The following is a 16,824-nucleotide window of genomic DNA, read 5'->3' as shown; positions in this document are numbered from 1 at the left end:
TGCTTGTAATTTGTACAATATTTGAATATTTGAATAGTTTAAAAAGAGTGCTAAATTAAACTTGTAATTTGACGAGGTCATGTGACAGTTTGAATAATTTTTTCGTTGCATAATATGATCTGTTCACATACTATTATAAACAGGTGGCAGTATATTGTGCTGAAGTCAGTAAGATAGTTTTCCATTCCCTCGCAGTCTCTTGATTATATGTGTGATCACAGTAAAGTCAGTTTAAGAGGACAATAATGTTGAACTCACCCTTCACTGAGAGATAAACAGCAGATCCTGATGTTGATGAGTTTGGTCTTCCATCTATCTGTCCTTTACACCAGTACTGACCCTGATCAGATGTAATAACTTTAACAATACTGAGAGTGTGTGTGTTTACAGTGTAACGATCAGACGTCTGTAACTTTGCACTGTCTTTATACCACTCATATCTCCAGTTACTGTGATCAGAGTTTATCACACACTTCAGATCGACTGTTTCTCCAGTGAATACACGCCTGGCTGGTGTCACGGTCACTGTAGATGCGGGTAAAGCTGAGAAGAAACACAGAAACACAAACTGACTCAAACTGCTCTTTCAGTGCAAAGTAAAATAATCACATCTTGTAAATGTTTTGAGGATGTTGAAGATCTCAATGATGAAGTTGTATTGCAGCGGTGACAGCAGAAGTGCATTAAAGCCCCTGTGTTCATCAGAGTCAGAATAAACCCAGAATAATCTCTGCTCAAACATTATTTACTGTATTACATTCGTCTTCAGCTCTACATGAAGTTTTGTCTTAAAAGTAAATTGAGGATAACAATGAAAGTGAAAGCCTTCCGTTCCCACATCTTTGATAGTTTGAGACGGGAACGCATGTATCCTTCATGTATCTTCTGAACACAGGATTATTCGTGACGTCCCGCTGCCGCTTCACACTAGAAGTGATAGAGTTTCACTCCGGTGGGATTTACATATTACTGAGATCAGGAGGAATCGTCTCTATGATAATTAAACTCTTTTAGTGGAGAAACATATTCTAATACATATCTTGAAGTGGAAGCTGAGTCGGGCAGACTAACATTTCTTACACTATATAGTTTATAGATGATTTTATCTCATATTTCCTTATATTAGTTGTTTTACTGTTGTACTGTCATTAGTTTTGTCTTGTCAGTTGTTTCGAGGCTCCGTCACGATCTCAGACAAACACTTCTGACTCGCCATAGAAAGCAGAATGAAGCTCCTGAAGGAGAGATGAAGATCTCCAACTACAAGCTCATATGAGGAGACACTGAGTCTGAATCCACTTCATCAGACTATCTGAAGACTTCATGAACTCATTTAACATCTTTATCTGTGAGTCACGTCATTCTCTCTGACTTCAGCACTAAACTCATCTTGTATATTAGTAAATATCTCCTGTAACCATAGCGACAGTGACTAAAGTAAATCTTCAAAAAAATGTGCAACACACACAAGACATCTGAAGACAATCGTGACTAAAAGTGAATTTCTTCAGTCCTCTTATAAGAACAGATGTGGCTGATACAGAAGATCATAAGTGTTGAAATATGTATTTTAAATGGTCATTAAACAGATGAATATGAAGACTCACCTGATACAGTCAGTGTAACAGCATCACTGAAGTCTGTGTGTGTGTCTGATCTCTCTCCTCTACATCTGTATTCATCACTGCGAGACACACCAGCTGTGAAACTGATCTCTGCTGTTGTTATTGTTGGATATGGATATTGATAGCCAGTGTTGTATAAAGTGTGTCCATCTCTAGTCCAGCTGTATCTCCACTGAATGTTTTCTCCTCCCTGTATGACACATGTGAGAGTGACTCTCTCTCCTCTGAACACACGCTGATCTGGCTTCACCGTCACTACAGGTTTTCCTGTATTAATACACATATGAGTAAATATTGATTAAAACAGCATCACAGTATCATGATCACTGTTATCAACTCAAAACCTCCTTATGAGACAAAGACTGTATTAAATATTAAAGATCTAGTTCGTTTGTATTTTGTTTTGACTACATCAAAATTGCTTGTAATTATTGATAAACTATGGTAAACTTTTTATAAACTAAAAAACTGGCTATATTTGTGCCATAACATACATGTAAACTGAGTCTATAATACATGCATGTTATTTTCTATTTGCATGTCAAATAATTCACAGATTTTCAGTAAGTGCAGGCAGCAATAAATTGATTAAATACAAAAATATGTTTTTGGAAGTATTTTAGCTGCTGGTTCATATCATGTGCAGTGTTTTTATTATAGCGTTTAAATACTTTAACTACAATAGGTTTCAAGAGCTCTGCATTCAGTCTGTCTTCCTCCATCTAACAGTTTTGAACACAAGAACACGTCATCTGTGAGAGAATTAAACATAAGTCTTCAAAAGAGGAGTGAGAACCGCATTATTAGTGTGAACGTTACAGTCAAAGACTCTCGATTAGATGATGTTGAACTCACCCTTCACTGAGAGATAAACAGCAAATCCTGATGTTGATGTTGGTCTTCCATATCTCTGTCCTGTACACCAGTACTGACCCTGATCAGATGTAATAACTTTAACAATACTGAGAGTGTGTGTGTTTACAGTGTAACGCCCAGATGTCTGTAATATTACACTGTCTTTAATCCACTCATAACTCCAGTCACTGTGATCAGAGTTTATCACACACTTCAGATCGACTGTTTCTCCAGTGAATACAGGACTGTCTGGTGTCACGGTCACTGTAGATGTGGGTAAAGCTGAGAAGAAACACAGAAACACAAAGACTCGAACAGCTCTTTCAGGGAATAAAACTGATTGTTCAGAAGGACCTTCGGTTGTAAACGCTGGTTGTAAATGGGAATGTTGCTGGTATAAACCCTGCAGTGAATAAACCATTAACCATCACCAAAATACACAAAATACATGTTTCTATTATTGGAGATGTGGTGTGCAACTTTCTCTTCACTTTCACAGTTTTTGTGGTTGAGCTGTTATGGTGGTGAGGAAGTACGAACCCAATCGCAGACAGTAGTCAGGGCAACACGATTTATTAAACAAATAACAGGGAAAACAAAACCCACGAGGGGGCAAAACATAGACAGGACAATGGAGACTAACTAGACTGTGACAGGTAACTACAAGAAAAACAAACAACTAATTCAGGCAATGGTGCAACAGGACAACAGCTCTTCACAAGATACTCACAGACTGACAAAGGTTTGACAAGGATTAACAATGAACCGACACAGGACAGCAAACACAAGGGGATTAAATAGGGAGACTAATGATAACATAACAGGTGACACAGGTAAAGCAATAAAGACGAGACTAATGATAACATAACAGGTGACACAGGTAAAGCAATAATGACAAAACGAGGATAACAAGGAGGGCGGGGCTAGATGACAAGACAACACAAGCACATGGCCAAAGACCACGTGTTTGCACATAAAACATGGGTCTGTCATGATCCTGCCTCAAGACTTAAAGAAAGACGATGACTAGATGGCAGAATCATGACAGAACCCCCACCTTAAGGAGCGGCTTCCAGACGCTCCTCAAGGGTACATCAAACACAGGACAAGACGGACTGAGACAAAGACACAAACCAACTAAACATGACAAATAACATTAAAGGCAGACACGAAAACACAACGACAGGGTTGGGGTGCAACAATAAAAATAACAAACACTGGAGGGGGGGCGGAGGAACAAGAGAGTTCATAGGGGAATGTCCAGGGTGGGTGGGTGGGACTGTGGTCTTGGGTTTACGGGATGAGGGTTGAGGGCGAGGACTCCGGGCAGACTGGGAAGGGGACACATGAGGAACAGTCTTGGGGGAAACAGTTCGGGGCTGAGTGCAGACAGGGCTGACCGGGGAAACACAAGGCGACTTGATAGGAGTCTTGATAGGGACAACAGGGGGCGACGATACGGGACGAATCTTGATGGGGGAAACAGTAGGAGATGAAGCAGGACTCAAGACAGGGGATGTAGTAGGTGGCTGGGCAGTGGAGAGAGGCAATGCAGCAGCAGGCTGCAGAGCTGGAACGGGGTCATAGAATTCTGCAGACGAATCAGAACCGGCGCTCCTCACATCAGACTCGGAAGATGCGCTTCTCATGTCCGATTCAGGATTCGCGTTCTCTGCAACCGACTCAGGAACAGCGTTCTCTGCAACCGACTCAGGAACAGCAATCTCTGCAGCTCTAGGCACGGGGTCTGGGGACAAGACAGGCTTGACAGGGACTTCTAGGATTCTGACGAGACGTGACAAATAATCAGACAGGGTCCTGGCAGCAATGACGACAGGCATCTCTTGACTAGCTGAAACCGACTGTAACACTGCTTTAGCAGCAGAATCGGCCGCGGCTCTCTCTTCAGCTCTCACAGCTGCAGCGGGCTCTGGGGCGGCGTTCACAGCTGCAGCGGGCTCTGGGGCGGCGTTCACAGCTGCAGCGGGCTCTGGGGCGGCGTTCACAGCTGCAGCGGGCTCTGGGGCGGCGTTCACAGCTGCAGCGGGCTCTGGGGCGGCGTTCACAGCTGCAGCGGGCTCTGGGGCGGCGTTCACAGCTGCAGCGGGCTCTGGGGCGGCGTTCACAGCTGCAGCGGGCTCTGGGGCGGCGTTCACAGCTGCAGCGGGCTCTGGGGCGGCGTTCACAGCTGCAGCGGGCTCTACTCCAGGCAGAGACGAAGGACGGGGGGCTCCCTTCCTCCTCTTTCTCCTTGGCCGCGGAGCAGAGACCACAACCGGGCTTGTGACCGGTAGGGGAAGCTCAGCGGGGACCGTAACTGGTACTGGGAGGACAGACTCTGGCAGGGTTGACTCCGTCGCTGAAGACTCCGAAGCGGACTCCCACGAGATCCGTCTCCCTCGCTTGCCGCGGAGACTTACAGGTGCGGATGGAGTCTCAGGAGTCGTGGAGGAGCCAACCTGGTTCCCAAACGTCGCAACGCCTATCAGCCGACCCTCAGGAATGACTGGCAGCCAGGCAGAAGGTGAAGACCTCGTGGAGGAGTCCTGCAGCTCCTCCCGACACAAACGGTCCACCACTTCCCGAAACGGACGGCGGATCAGCCCCTCCCGTTCATTCAAAGGAGGAGGACCATTGAGACCCGCGATGAAGTATGAATTGAGGAGGATCTCTGGCAAGAACCTCCTCCTCTCTTCCACGTCGTGGGCGTACTCACTCAACGACCTCTCTCCCTGGGGGGAAAACGGTGCCTTGCCACTCCTCATGTCGGAGGTAGTCGACAGCCACCATTGTTCAATGGGATCAGATTGTCCCTCGGCAGGAAAAGACAAACTGTCTGCTGGGTTCCTCTTTGGTCGGTTCATTCTGTTATGGTGGTGAGGAAGTACGAACCCAATCGCAGACAGTAGTCAGGGCAACACGATTTATTAAACAAATAACAGGGAAAACAAAACCCACGAGGGGGCAAAACATAGACAGGACAATGGAGACTAACTAGACTGTGACAGGTAACTACAAGAAAAACAAACAACTAATTCAGGCAATGGTGCAACAGGACAACAGCTCTTCACAAGATACTCACAGACTGACAAAGGTTTGACAAGGATTAACAATGAACCGACACAGGACAGCAAACACAAGGGGATTAAATAGGGAGACTAATGATAACATAACAGGTGACACAGGTAAAGCAATAAAGACGAGACTAATGATAACATAACAGGTGACACAGGTAAAGCAATAATGACAAAACGAGGATAACAAGGAGGGCGGGGCTAGATGACAAGACAACACAAGCACATGGCCAAAGACCACGTGTTTGCACATAAAACATGGGTCTGTCATGATCCTGCCTCAAGACTTAAAGAAAGACGATGACTAGATGGCAGAATCATGACATGAGCTTCCTCACGGAGTGAGTTTTGCCCGCTGGATGTGTGCATTTTGTGTTGAACCTTTTTCACCATAACCAGCTAACAGGGAATGTTATCATAACTTTGGCTAATAACGTTATAAAGGATCTCTCAAAGTTATGAACAAAAATTCTTCCAGTAACGTTAATAAAATGTTTGTTCAATGTTATCTGGTTTTTAATAATGTTCTCAAAATTAGCACAACTGTAGTTTCTTCATCTTTAACACTCTTGGACCCATTTAGACATCGAGTTCATTCAACACTGAGGATCTTGCTGTGTATCACGTCACTATAACTTTCCCCATTGGATTAATTAGGAAAGTTTTTTTAATGAGGACTTTTGAGTCGTTAATACAAAATAGGTTAAAATAATATTTCAGAAACATCATACTAGTCCTTTTATATTATCATGATACTCATGAATATCTCCTGTAACCATAGTGACAGAGACTAAATATTAAAGATGGAGACCATAAGACTGGAAAGTCACACTTTACATGATTTTGTAATAAACTTAAAACACAAAACACGAAACAAACACAAGACGTGTGCAGTTACTGAATAATGACTAAAAGTGAATTTCTTCAGTCCTCTTATAATGTGAGATAAATAATCTGTAAATCACGTCATTCTCTCTGACTTCAGTACAAAACTCACCAGCACTGAACTCAATCACTCAAGTCCTTTTCTATTCTCATGATAATATTTCCTGTAACCATAGTGACAGTGACTAAAGATGGAGACGCCTTTAACACTGAAGTCACAATTTAATTTTATAATAAATCAAAACCTCCACAAAACACGAAACAAACACAAGACGTGTGCAGTCACTGAATAATGACTAAAAGTGAATTTCTTCAGTCCTCTTTTAACAACAGATGTGGCTGAAGGTTATAAGTGTTGAAAGATTAATTTAAATGATCATTAAACAGATGAATATGAAGACTCACCTGATACAGTCAGTGTAACAGCATCACTGAAGTCTGATCTCTCTCCTCTACATCTGTATTCACCACTGCGAGACACATCAGCTGTGAAACTGAACTCTGCTGCTGTTGTATATGGATAGTCAGTGTTGTATAAAGTGTGTCCATCTCTAGTCCATCTGTATCTCCACTGAATGTCTCCTCCTCCCTGTATGTCACATGTGAGAGTGACTGTCTCTCCACTGAACACAGGCTGATCTGGCGTCACCGTCACTACAGGTTTCTCTGAGAAATATAGAAGGAAATATTAAAAAGTATTGCAGTATCAAGATCACGTCATGAACTCAAAACTTCCTCAGGAGAAAAACACTTAAATTAAAAATCTAGTTTGCTTGTAAATTGTAATGATTAGGAGCACAACGTAACGCGGGGATTTGTAAGTTTGTAACACACTTGTTTTAAATACTTCCACACATGCCAGCATGACGAAACTTGTGTATTAACTAGTTGCCATATCAACACTATATAGAGAAAAAATTGCGCCAAAATTCAGAAATCTTTGTAAGATATCACTGGACATTTATTTAACCATACATAGCAAAAGTACATTTCTTACTTAAGTTATTTTTTCATCTATATGTTTTGTGTTTATTTAAAATTAGACAAATCTGATATTATTTTAATCTCCAATCTGTTATTTAACAGTTGAGATATAGGTCTTTAATGCTGATCTAACCAGCAGAAGACACTGGCAGGGTTTAAATCCCAGTTGTGCAGGCGGGGCATGTTGTCACATCGCGTTAATGAGCCTCTATTAGAAATATGCAATTATATTCTATACTTTTATGAATTCTATTGAGAAAACATGAGAAACATGTAAATAAAGACTGAGAGTCAATATTCAGAAATTATTAATTATTATTGTGTTTTGAACTATGCTGTATAACTGTGTTTTCAGGCATGTTTGTTGTCTAACTCAAAAAATAATGTTTATTTTTAATTATTAAAAAATGCCATTATTTTATATGAAAAAGTTAATAATTGTATTTTATTGAGAACATATTTTGGTTTGACTTGTATATATTTTTTTATTAGATCAGACATCATTTTAAGTTGTCATATGGTGATGTTACAATGTACAATGTGTATGTTGTCACATTTCACTTCCATTCGAGAAAAAAGTATAGTCAAGTCAAGTCAAGTCAAGAATATTTGTATAGCGCTTTTCACAATACAGATTGTATCAAAGCAGCTTCACAGTATTAAATTAAAAATATATATATACATAAATATAGCTGCAAGCAGCGATTACGGGCCCAAGCCGGTGGCACCGCCACCCCGGTGCCTTTAGTTGCACTAAAGGCACCGAGGTGGCGGTGCCACCGGCTTGGGCCCTCCATCGCTGCTTGCAGCTATATTTATGTATATATATATATATATATATATATATAAAAAAAACCGCCACCCCGGTGCCTTTAGGGTTCCTGTGCACGACGGGCAATAACGTAACTCCGCTTTGACTGTCGAGAAGAAGTCTGCTTTAGAGCTTGCATCAGTGTGGGTTCTGCAAAAGTGCGCATCGAGGGCACATATCAACCACAAAGTATGCGTGAACACCCTTCTGAAACCTAAAATGAAAAATTAGACACCCTACAGTCTCATGGACTTAACGGTAACGGACACATGAAATCAGCAGCCAGTGTAAGTACACAAGACCAAAAATTCATATGAAGTGTGGTATATATATTCATTGAAATTACTGTACTTTAAAACACTTGTTTAAAAGAAAAAACACATGTATACATAGTATAAAACACTAGATGGCACAATATACCTATTTTTAATAGAGTCTTTCTGCCCCCCTCCCCACACAGACACACACGGGGGGGGGGGGGGGGGGGGGGGGGAGTGTCAGACAGACAGACACACGCACACACGCACACACACACACACACACACACACACAGAATGGCAGGGGGAACTCTGTCGGAGAGAGACAAAACCACATTCAAACCAAAATATCTGACTTCCTGTTGGTCGGAGCTAATGACTGTAAATGAGAAAGTTGTCCGGCTCGATAAGCACAATATACATACCGAGTTTTGTGACTGTAGGTAAAAATAACCCCCCCACTTTAGTCAAAAGCATCTTGAAAGTAACACACTTCCTGCTGCCAGTTGGTGGCGCTATAACTTTGACTCACATTAGTTACATCCATGTGATCGGCCTCTTACAAAAAACACACTACTGAAGTTTCATAAAGATCAGTTAATGTATGAAGACGTTATAACACATCGTGTTTCTCTTTTCTCGCCATAAATTCGTTTCCTCGCCACGGCCAAACCGTTCGAGATATCAAAAATCCGTCCGCAATTTAGCATCCTCCATGTCTTGACTTCATGTTGACTGAGTTTGGTGGCGATCGAAAGAATTTTCTAGGAGGAGTATATAAAATTCCAGGGGGATTCGTTTTTAAACAACCCATAATAGCCGACTTCCTGTTGGACTGGCGTAAAACTTAGAGCACGAAAGTTGTTCGGCCCGATGAGATCTATATGTGTACCGAGTTTCATATTATTACATGCAAACGTGTTTGATATATGGACCAAGTTTTCGGACCACATTCAAGGGGGCGCTGTTGAGCCCCCCTGCCACGCCCGGGTACCAGCTTCAGGCCGGCCCTGATTGCCGCGGGTTCTGACCTGTGTGCAAAGTTTCAAGAGTTTTCGAGCACGTTAAGGGCCCCAAAAGTGCCCGAGAAGTCCCACACAGCAGAGAAAGGGTTAAAATAAAGCTCCCCCTCCTCTCTCACACACACAGACACTGAGAGAGACTGGCAAAATTCCCATCAAATCACATTCAAACCAAAATATCTGACTTCCTGTTGGTCGGAGCTAATGACTGTAAATTAGAAAGTTGTCCGGCTCGGGGAGATAAATATAAATACCGATTTTTGTTACTGTAGGTAAAACTAATACCCCATTTTTGACTAAAGGTGGCGCTACTGAGCCCCTTACCACGCCCGTTTCTGAAACTTTGCACAAGTGTACTAGGCAATAAATGTAAAGTGTCTGTCGAGTTTCATGCAATTTCAAGCATGTTAAGAGTCTCAAAAACTTTAAAAAAGAATATTAAAGTTTGCTGCGTTGCCATGGCAACAGTATTTAAGATATCAATAATTCTTTCACAGGTCTACATCTGCCGTGTGTTTACATTATACACATAAAGTTTGAAGCAAATCGGATAAAAATAAGAGGGTGAATTCAAAGCATTTTGAAAGTGACACACTTCCTGCTGCCAGTTGGTGGCGCTATAACTTTGACTCACAATAGTCACATCCATGTGATCGGCCTCTTACAACGAACACACTGCTGAAGTTTCATCCAGATCAATTAATGTATGAGGATGTTATAACACACTTCCTGTTTCCAATATTCGCCATAAATTCGTTTCCTCGCCACGGCCAAACCGTTCGAGATATCAAAAATCCCCTGGCAATTTTTCATCCTCCATGTCTTGACTTCATGCACACCGAGTTTCGTGGCGATTGGTTGAATTCTCTAGGAGGAGTATTTTAAATTCCATTGCATGTGTTTTTTAAACTACGCCAAATAGCCGACTTCCTGTTGGGCTGGGGTAAAAAGTCAGAGCACGAAGGATATATGAACTGATGAAATCTATAAGTGTACCGAGTTTCATATTATTACACGCAAGCGTGTTTGATTTATGGACCAAGTTTTCGGACCGCGTTCCAGGGGGCGCTGTCGAGCCCCCCTGCCACGCCCGGGTCCCAACTTCAGCCCGGCTCTAATGGCCGCGGGTTCTGACATTTGTGCAAAGTTTCAAGAGTTTTTGAGCACGTTAAGAGACCCAAAAGTGCCCGAATAGTCGTAAGAAAAATAATAATAATAATAATAATAATAATAATAATAATAATAATAATCCGAAGGAAAACAATAGGGCCTTCGCCTTTTCAAGGCTTGGGCCCTAATAATAATAAAACGTCCATGTTTGGTAATGCTAATCAATAGTAATATTGATTGATTCATTAAATTGAATATCCCCAACTGAGCAAGCCAAAGGCAACAGTGGCAAGGAAACGAAAAACTCCATCAGGTGACCTAATGGTGACCTAAAACTCCATCAGGTGACCTAATGGAGAAAAAAAAACCTTGGGAGAACCCAGGCTCAGTCGGGGGCCAGTTCTCCTCTGGCGGTTATGAACTAGAGGCCGGATTTAACTGTAAGATTAAAACATTTATATGAATGCCTGGTTAAAGAGATGCGTCTTTAATCTAGTTTTGAACTGGGAGAGCGACTCTGAGCAACGAACAGTATCAGGAAGGCTATTCCAGAGTTTTGGAGCTAAATGTGAGAATGCTCTCCCTCCTTTGGTGGACTTAGATATCCTAGGTATAACCAAAAGCCTCGAATTTAGCGATCTTAAAGAGCGCGATGGATTATAGGGCGATAGAAGATCCGTTAAATAAACTGGAGCTAAGCCGTTTAGGGCTTTATAAGTCAGTAACAATACCTTATAATTAATACGGAACTTTATAGGTAACCAGTGTAGAGATGATAAGATCGGTGTTATATGATCATATTTTCTTGATCTGGTAAGAACTCTAGCGGCTGCATTTTGGACTAACTGTAGCTTGTTTATTGAGGATGCAGGACAACCAGCTAATAGAGCATTACAGTAATCTAGTCTCGAGGTCATGAATGCATGAACTAACTTTTCTGCATCAGAAACTGACAGCATATTACGTAGCTTAGCAATGTTTCTAAGGTGGAAAAATGCCGTTTTTGTAACATATGAAATATGATTTTTAAAAGACAGGTTGCAGTCTAGTATAACACCCAGGTCTTTTACTGTAGAGGATAAAGTAGCAGGACATCCTACTATGTTAAAGTTGTATTGTGAGAGGTTTTGTGGGCGGTTTTTTAAACCGATGAGTAGTACCTCCGTCTTGTCTGGATTTAATAGAAGAAAATTACGCGTCATCCAATATTTTATATCTTTAACACACTCTGTCAATTTTGATAATTTAGCGTTTTCATCCGGCCGTGATGAAATATATAATTGAGTGTCATCAGCATAACAATGGAAACTAATTCCATGTTTCCTTATAATATTTCCAAGTGGCAGCATATATATTGAGAATAATAGAGGGCCTAGCACAGATCCCTGCGGCACTCCATAGTTTACTGAAGTTATGATCGATTTTTTTCCATTTAAATAGACAAAATGGTAGCGGTCTGATAAGTATGATCTAAACCAGCTTAATGCTTGTCCTTGAACGCCAGTATAATTTTGTAGTCGATCTAAGAGTATTGTGTGATCTATAGTATCGAACGCAGCACTATGATTAAGTAAAACTAGTATTGAGATACAGCCTTGGTCTGAAGCTAAAAGTAAATCATTAGTGATTTTAACGAGCGCAGTTTCAGTGCTATGATGTGGCCTGAATCCAGACTGAAACTTTTCATAGATGTCATTTTCTTGCAAAAAAGAGCTCAGTTGAGCGGACACAACTTTTTCTAATATTTTAGACATAAATGGAAGATTTGAAATGGGTCTATAATTTGCTAGATTATGTGGGTCTAATTGTGGTTTCTTAATGAGTGGTTTTATAACTGCCAGTTTAAATGTTTTTGGAACGTGACCTAAAGATAGAGACGAGTTAATGATATTGAGAAGAGGCTCTTCCACTACAGGTAACACTTCTTTCAGTAGTTTAGTTGGTATAGGATCTAATAAGCACGTTGTTGTTTTAGATGAAGTGATAAGTTTATTTAGCTCTTTTTGTTCTATAGTTGTAAAGCACTGTAATTGTTCTTGCGGGGTGATAATTGAGGCTGATTTATAAGGCGCGATTGAAGATTGAGTGTTTACAATTGTGGTTCTGATGCTTTCTATTTTCTCAGTGAAGAAGTTCATGAAATCATTACTGCTAAACTGTAACGGGATACTTTGGTCAGGTGACGTTTGTTTATTTATTAGTCTAGCCACGGTGGTAAATAAAAATCTTGGATTATTTTGGTTGTTTTCTATTAGTTTGCGGAGATGCTCAGCCCTTGCCGCTTTTAGGGCCTTTTTATAACGTGACATACTGTCTTTCCACGCGATTCTAAAGACCTCTAAATTAGTTTGTTTCCATTTACGCTCTAATTTACGGGTTTCTCTCTTTAGAACATGCGTAGTATTGTTGTACCATGGTGCTTTACTTTTCTCTCTGACCTTTTTTAATCTAATGGGTGCAACAATATCCAATGTTCTAGAGAGAATGGTGCTCATAGTGCTAGTTACTTCCTCTAATTCGTCTGTTTGTTTGGGTTCAGGCAGTAACTGAGACAAATCAGATAAGCAATTTGAGAAATTATCTATGGTGGATGGAAGGATTGTTCTGCCTGGTCGGTAACGCGGCGCAGTATGACATAGTACTGTAGTCCGTAATATACAAGTTACCAGGAAGTGGTCACTGACACCATCACTTTGTGGAATGATATCTATATCGGTTGGATCGGTTCCGTATGATATAATTAAATCGAGTGTATGATTAAGACGATGAGTTGGTCCGGTGACGTTTTGCTTGACCCCAAAGGAGTTTAATAAATCTGTAAACGCAGCCCCTAACGCATCATTTGAATTATCTACGTGTATGTTGAAATCTCCAACAATTAATGCTTTATCGACGTTGACCAATAGATCTGAGAGAAAATCTGCAAACTCTTTTAGGAAATCAGCGTAGGGCCCTGGCGGTCTATATACGGTAGCCAAGGCTAGAGATAATAGGGATTTTTTCCTTACATCTAAGAGCGTAACATTTAATACAAGTACTTCAAACGAATTAAATTTGTCACCTGTTTTCTGAGTAACATTAAGAATATCTCTATAGATTGTTGCAACACCGCCGCCACGACCAATCAGAGGGGACTCATGCTTATAACCATATCCTGGCGGAGTGGACTCATTTAGACCGAAATAGTCATTTGGTTTAAGCCAGGTTTCAGTAAGGCAGAGTACATCGATGCTATTATCTGTGACTATTTCATTTACAATAACTGCTTTAGGTGTGAGTGATCTAATGTTCAGAAGACCTAGCTTTAGAAATTGTTTTTGTTCACTAATAGCGAGATTTTCTGTTTTAATAACAATTAGATTTTTCCTAGATCCTACAGTAGATTTATTATTTGATCTCACTAAACGAGGAATAGACACAGTTTCTATTAAATGTTCTACACTAGTATTTATATCAATTAATTTGGTGCAGCAGAGACTGTGATTTGGATTTTTGGTAACTAGTCAAACGGTCTTTAACGTCTTGGAGATGTTATCCGACAGAAGATCCGCTCCATTTCTACTTGGGTGTAAGCCATCAGCGCGGAAGAGCCTAGGACGCTCCCAAAATAGATTCCAATTATTTATAAAGAGCAGTTTCTGCTCATTGCACCATGTATACACTGTATTAATAAAACAAAACCACATAATTGTACTAGACATGTGGGAAATTAATGTGGGGAAAATAAATACTCTAAACCCCGATTTACACAAACTGAGAAAGTCAAAAAGTGTTGTGTTGTGCCCCGCTCTCCCCAACATCAATAATGCATGTATTGGTAAACACTAAATGAAACTGATATATTTATCCAGTCTGCATGTCTCTGTATTGTTGATCTTCCTGTTCTGACCAGTAGATGACGCTGTTTACAGTCAGAGAGTTTTAAAGATCAGGGGCCTCATTTATAAAGCTTGCGTACGCACAAAACGGGGCTGAAAACATGCGTACGCCAGTTCCTGCGCAAAAGGTGGGATTTATAAAGAAAAACTTGACGTGAAAATATGCGCACCTCCACGCAAACTCTGACCCATGCGTACGCACATTTTGAAGACAAAGCAGTTTGGCGACACTGATGGTGAGTTGAGGAACTGACTGCGGATAAAGGGAATTAACCCTTTGCAAAATGGCAAAATTAAGTTTGACATATTTCAATATTTACAAGTTGCTCATAAGTCCCAGTTACAACAAAAAATGTTGAGACAAACTTTAAGCTGGCTTGAGAAAGCCGGACCAGAGAGTTTGAAGAAGTTTAAAGTAGTTTGATGTGTAAAGTAGTGTTACCTTCTCAGCTTTCGCGCTCCGAACCGTAGTTAAGAGCGAGCTGGTATCATTACAACTTGGCTCGTAGCAGGTAACTTGCTATTAGTGGTCCGGCTAACAGAGCTGAAGCACACACTGTAGTCGTGGATTGGTTTCAACAATGAACTCGGGCTTTATTGTCCACAGCGGTACACATTCATGGCATAAAAGGCACTTTGCTTGCTAGCATTCAAACGGGACATAGACTGCGTCACTACCACCTTCGCACCGTCAACTCAGACTGATTCCCCGCTACACTTTGTTTACACTACGGAAACCCAAAAGGCCCAACACGTCACACATACGCGTTTCTCTTTTATCAACAGCAGCCAGAGGGAGGCAGAGATTGCAACAGTAGGTTAAAGTTTGATAGATAGATAGATTAGTAAGAAAGAAAGATAAGTTAGTTTGAAAGATAGATAGATAGATAGATAGATAGATAGATAGATAGATAGATAGATAGATAGATAGATAGATAGATAGATAGATAGATAGATAGATAGATAGATAGATAGATAGATAGATTTAGAATGGTAGTTTAATTGAGTCTAGGGATTCAGGGAGTTTAGATTTGAGTTTTTGGCTTGTACACTAATGGCCCAACCTTGTCTTGGCTCAATTTGAGCACTCTGCAATGTAAGTCTATGGGATTTTTATGATTTTTTATATACATTTTTAAGAAAACTGAAAGTCAAAACAGTTTGAAAAGATATAACACACCAAGTCAGAACAGTCTGAAGGTCTGACCCGAGTTTGTAGAGTTAAAGCTCTTGGAGGAGTTACAGTTGAAAATTTTTGGGTCAGAAGAATAACATTAAATCACCATTATGGGTGCTAAAGATACATACATGCATGTTTAGTTTAAAGACATAAAAGGAACTATATGCTGAAAGTACGTAAATTTAATTTCTTTCACTTCCATTCTTGAATGGATGTAGGCCTATCACTCATTATGGTTTAAAAAACACAAATTTCCTTGCTCCTTTAATATATGCATGGCTAATGAGGTGATTTGCATTGTCTATATATGGTTGAATGTGGGCGGAGAAAGGGCGGTAAATGTTTTTTTTTTGCGTACGCAAATTATCAGGTAGGCTGTGATTTATAAAGTGAAAATTGCGTGCAGGTGTGCGTACGCACGGTTTTATAAATCTGATTTTTTTTTTGCGTACGCCATTTTTGGCTTTTGTGCGTACGTACACTTTTAGTAAGGTTCCTACGCACAGTTTTATAAATGAGGCCCCTGAACTGGGAACTCACTCACTTCTGTCTGTCTGTTCTCAAGCCCTTTTCTCTTCCAGTCCTTCCAACTAAACCACTGAATGAATAAAGCTGAGCATTGGTGCTCAAGATCTTGATGACAGTCGAACCGTGCGGCTCATTGAGGAGAGGTGTGCTATCCAGGGCAGGACTTGGACGGCTGGGCTTGAGTTTATGTTTGGGCCTATAGTTTACTTACACTACTAACATCATTATGGAGTAGCACACATTGCACAACAATTAAAATATGCTTTGAGGTTTTTCGAACAATTAATATACAACATGCCTATAGTCAAAGTTTAGCTGTAGGCTAATATTAAATAGTCATTCACTACCACCCAGAATACCTTAACAACCGCCTAGCAACACCATAGCAACCACCCAGAACACCCTAGCAACTGCCTAACAACGCCCTAGCAACCACCCATAATACCTTTGAAACCACCTAGCAACCGCCCAGAACACCATAGCAACTGCCAAGTAACAACATATCAACCACTCAGAACACCATAGCAACTGCCTAGCAACCACCCAGAACACCCTAGCAACCACATAGTAGCACCATAGCAATCACCTAAACCAGGGGTTCTCAACCTTTTGCAA

General features: G+C 40.8%; 1 protein-coding gene across 3 annotated transcripts in view; it reads right to left on the bottom strand.

The window, feature by feature from the left end:
* The window catches only part of LOC306992533 (Fc receptor-like protein 5), a 130,307-nt gene that overhangs the window by 103,955 nt on the left and 9,528 nt on the right, over positions 1-16,824 (bottom strand). For all 3 annotated transcript variants that reach the window (XM_079601555.1, XM_079601556.1, XM_079601557.1), the window contains exons 3-6: positions 6,845-7,105; positions 2,481-2,762; positions 1,608-1,892; positions 259-543 (exon numbers count right to left, since the gene is read on the bottom strand). In XM_079601555.1, the coding sequence (XP_079457681.1) occupies positions 259-543; positions 1,608-1,892; positions 2,481-2,762; positions 6,845-7,105 (1,113 nt within the window). The remainder of the gene's footprint in view (positions 1-258; positions 544-1,607; positions 1,893-2,480; positions 2,763-6,844; positions 7,106-16,824) is intronic.

Source organism: Phoxinus phoxinus (assembly GCF_949152265.1).
Source record: "Phoxinus phoxinus genome assembly, chromosome: 2".
In the NCBI taxonomy this organism is placed as follows: Eukaryota; Metazoa; Chordata; class Actinopteri; order Cypriniformes; family Leuciscidae; genus Phoxinus; species Phoxinus phoxinus.
Note: the sequence above shows the minus strand (reverse complement) of the source record. Positions and strands in the feature narration are given on the sequence as shown.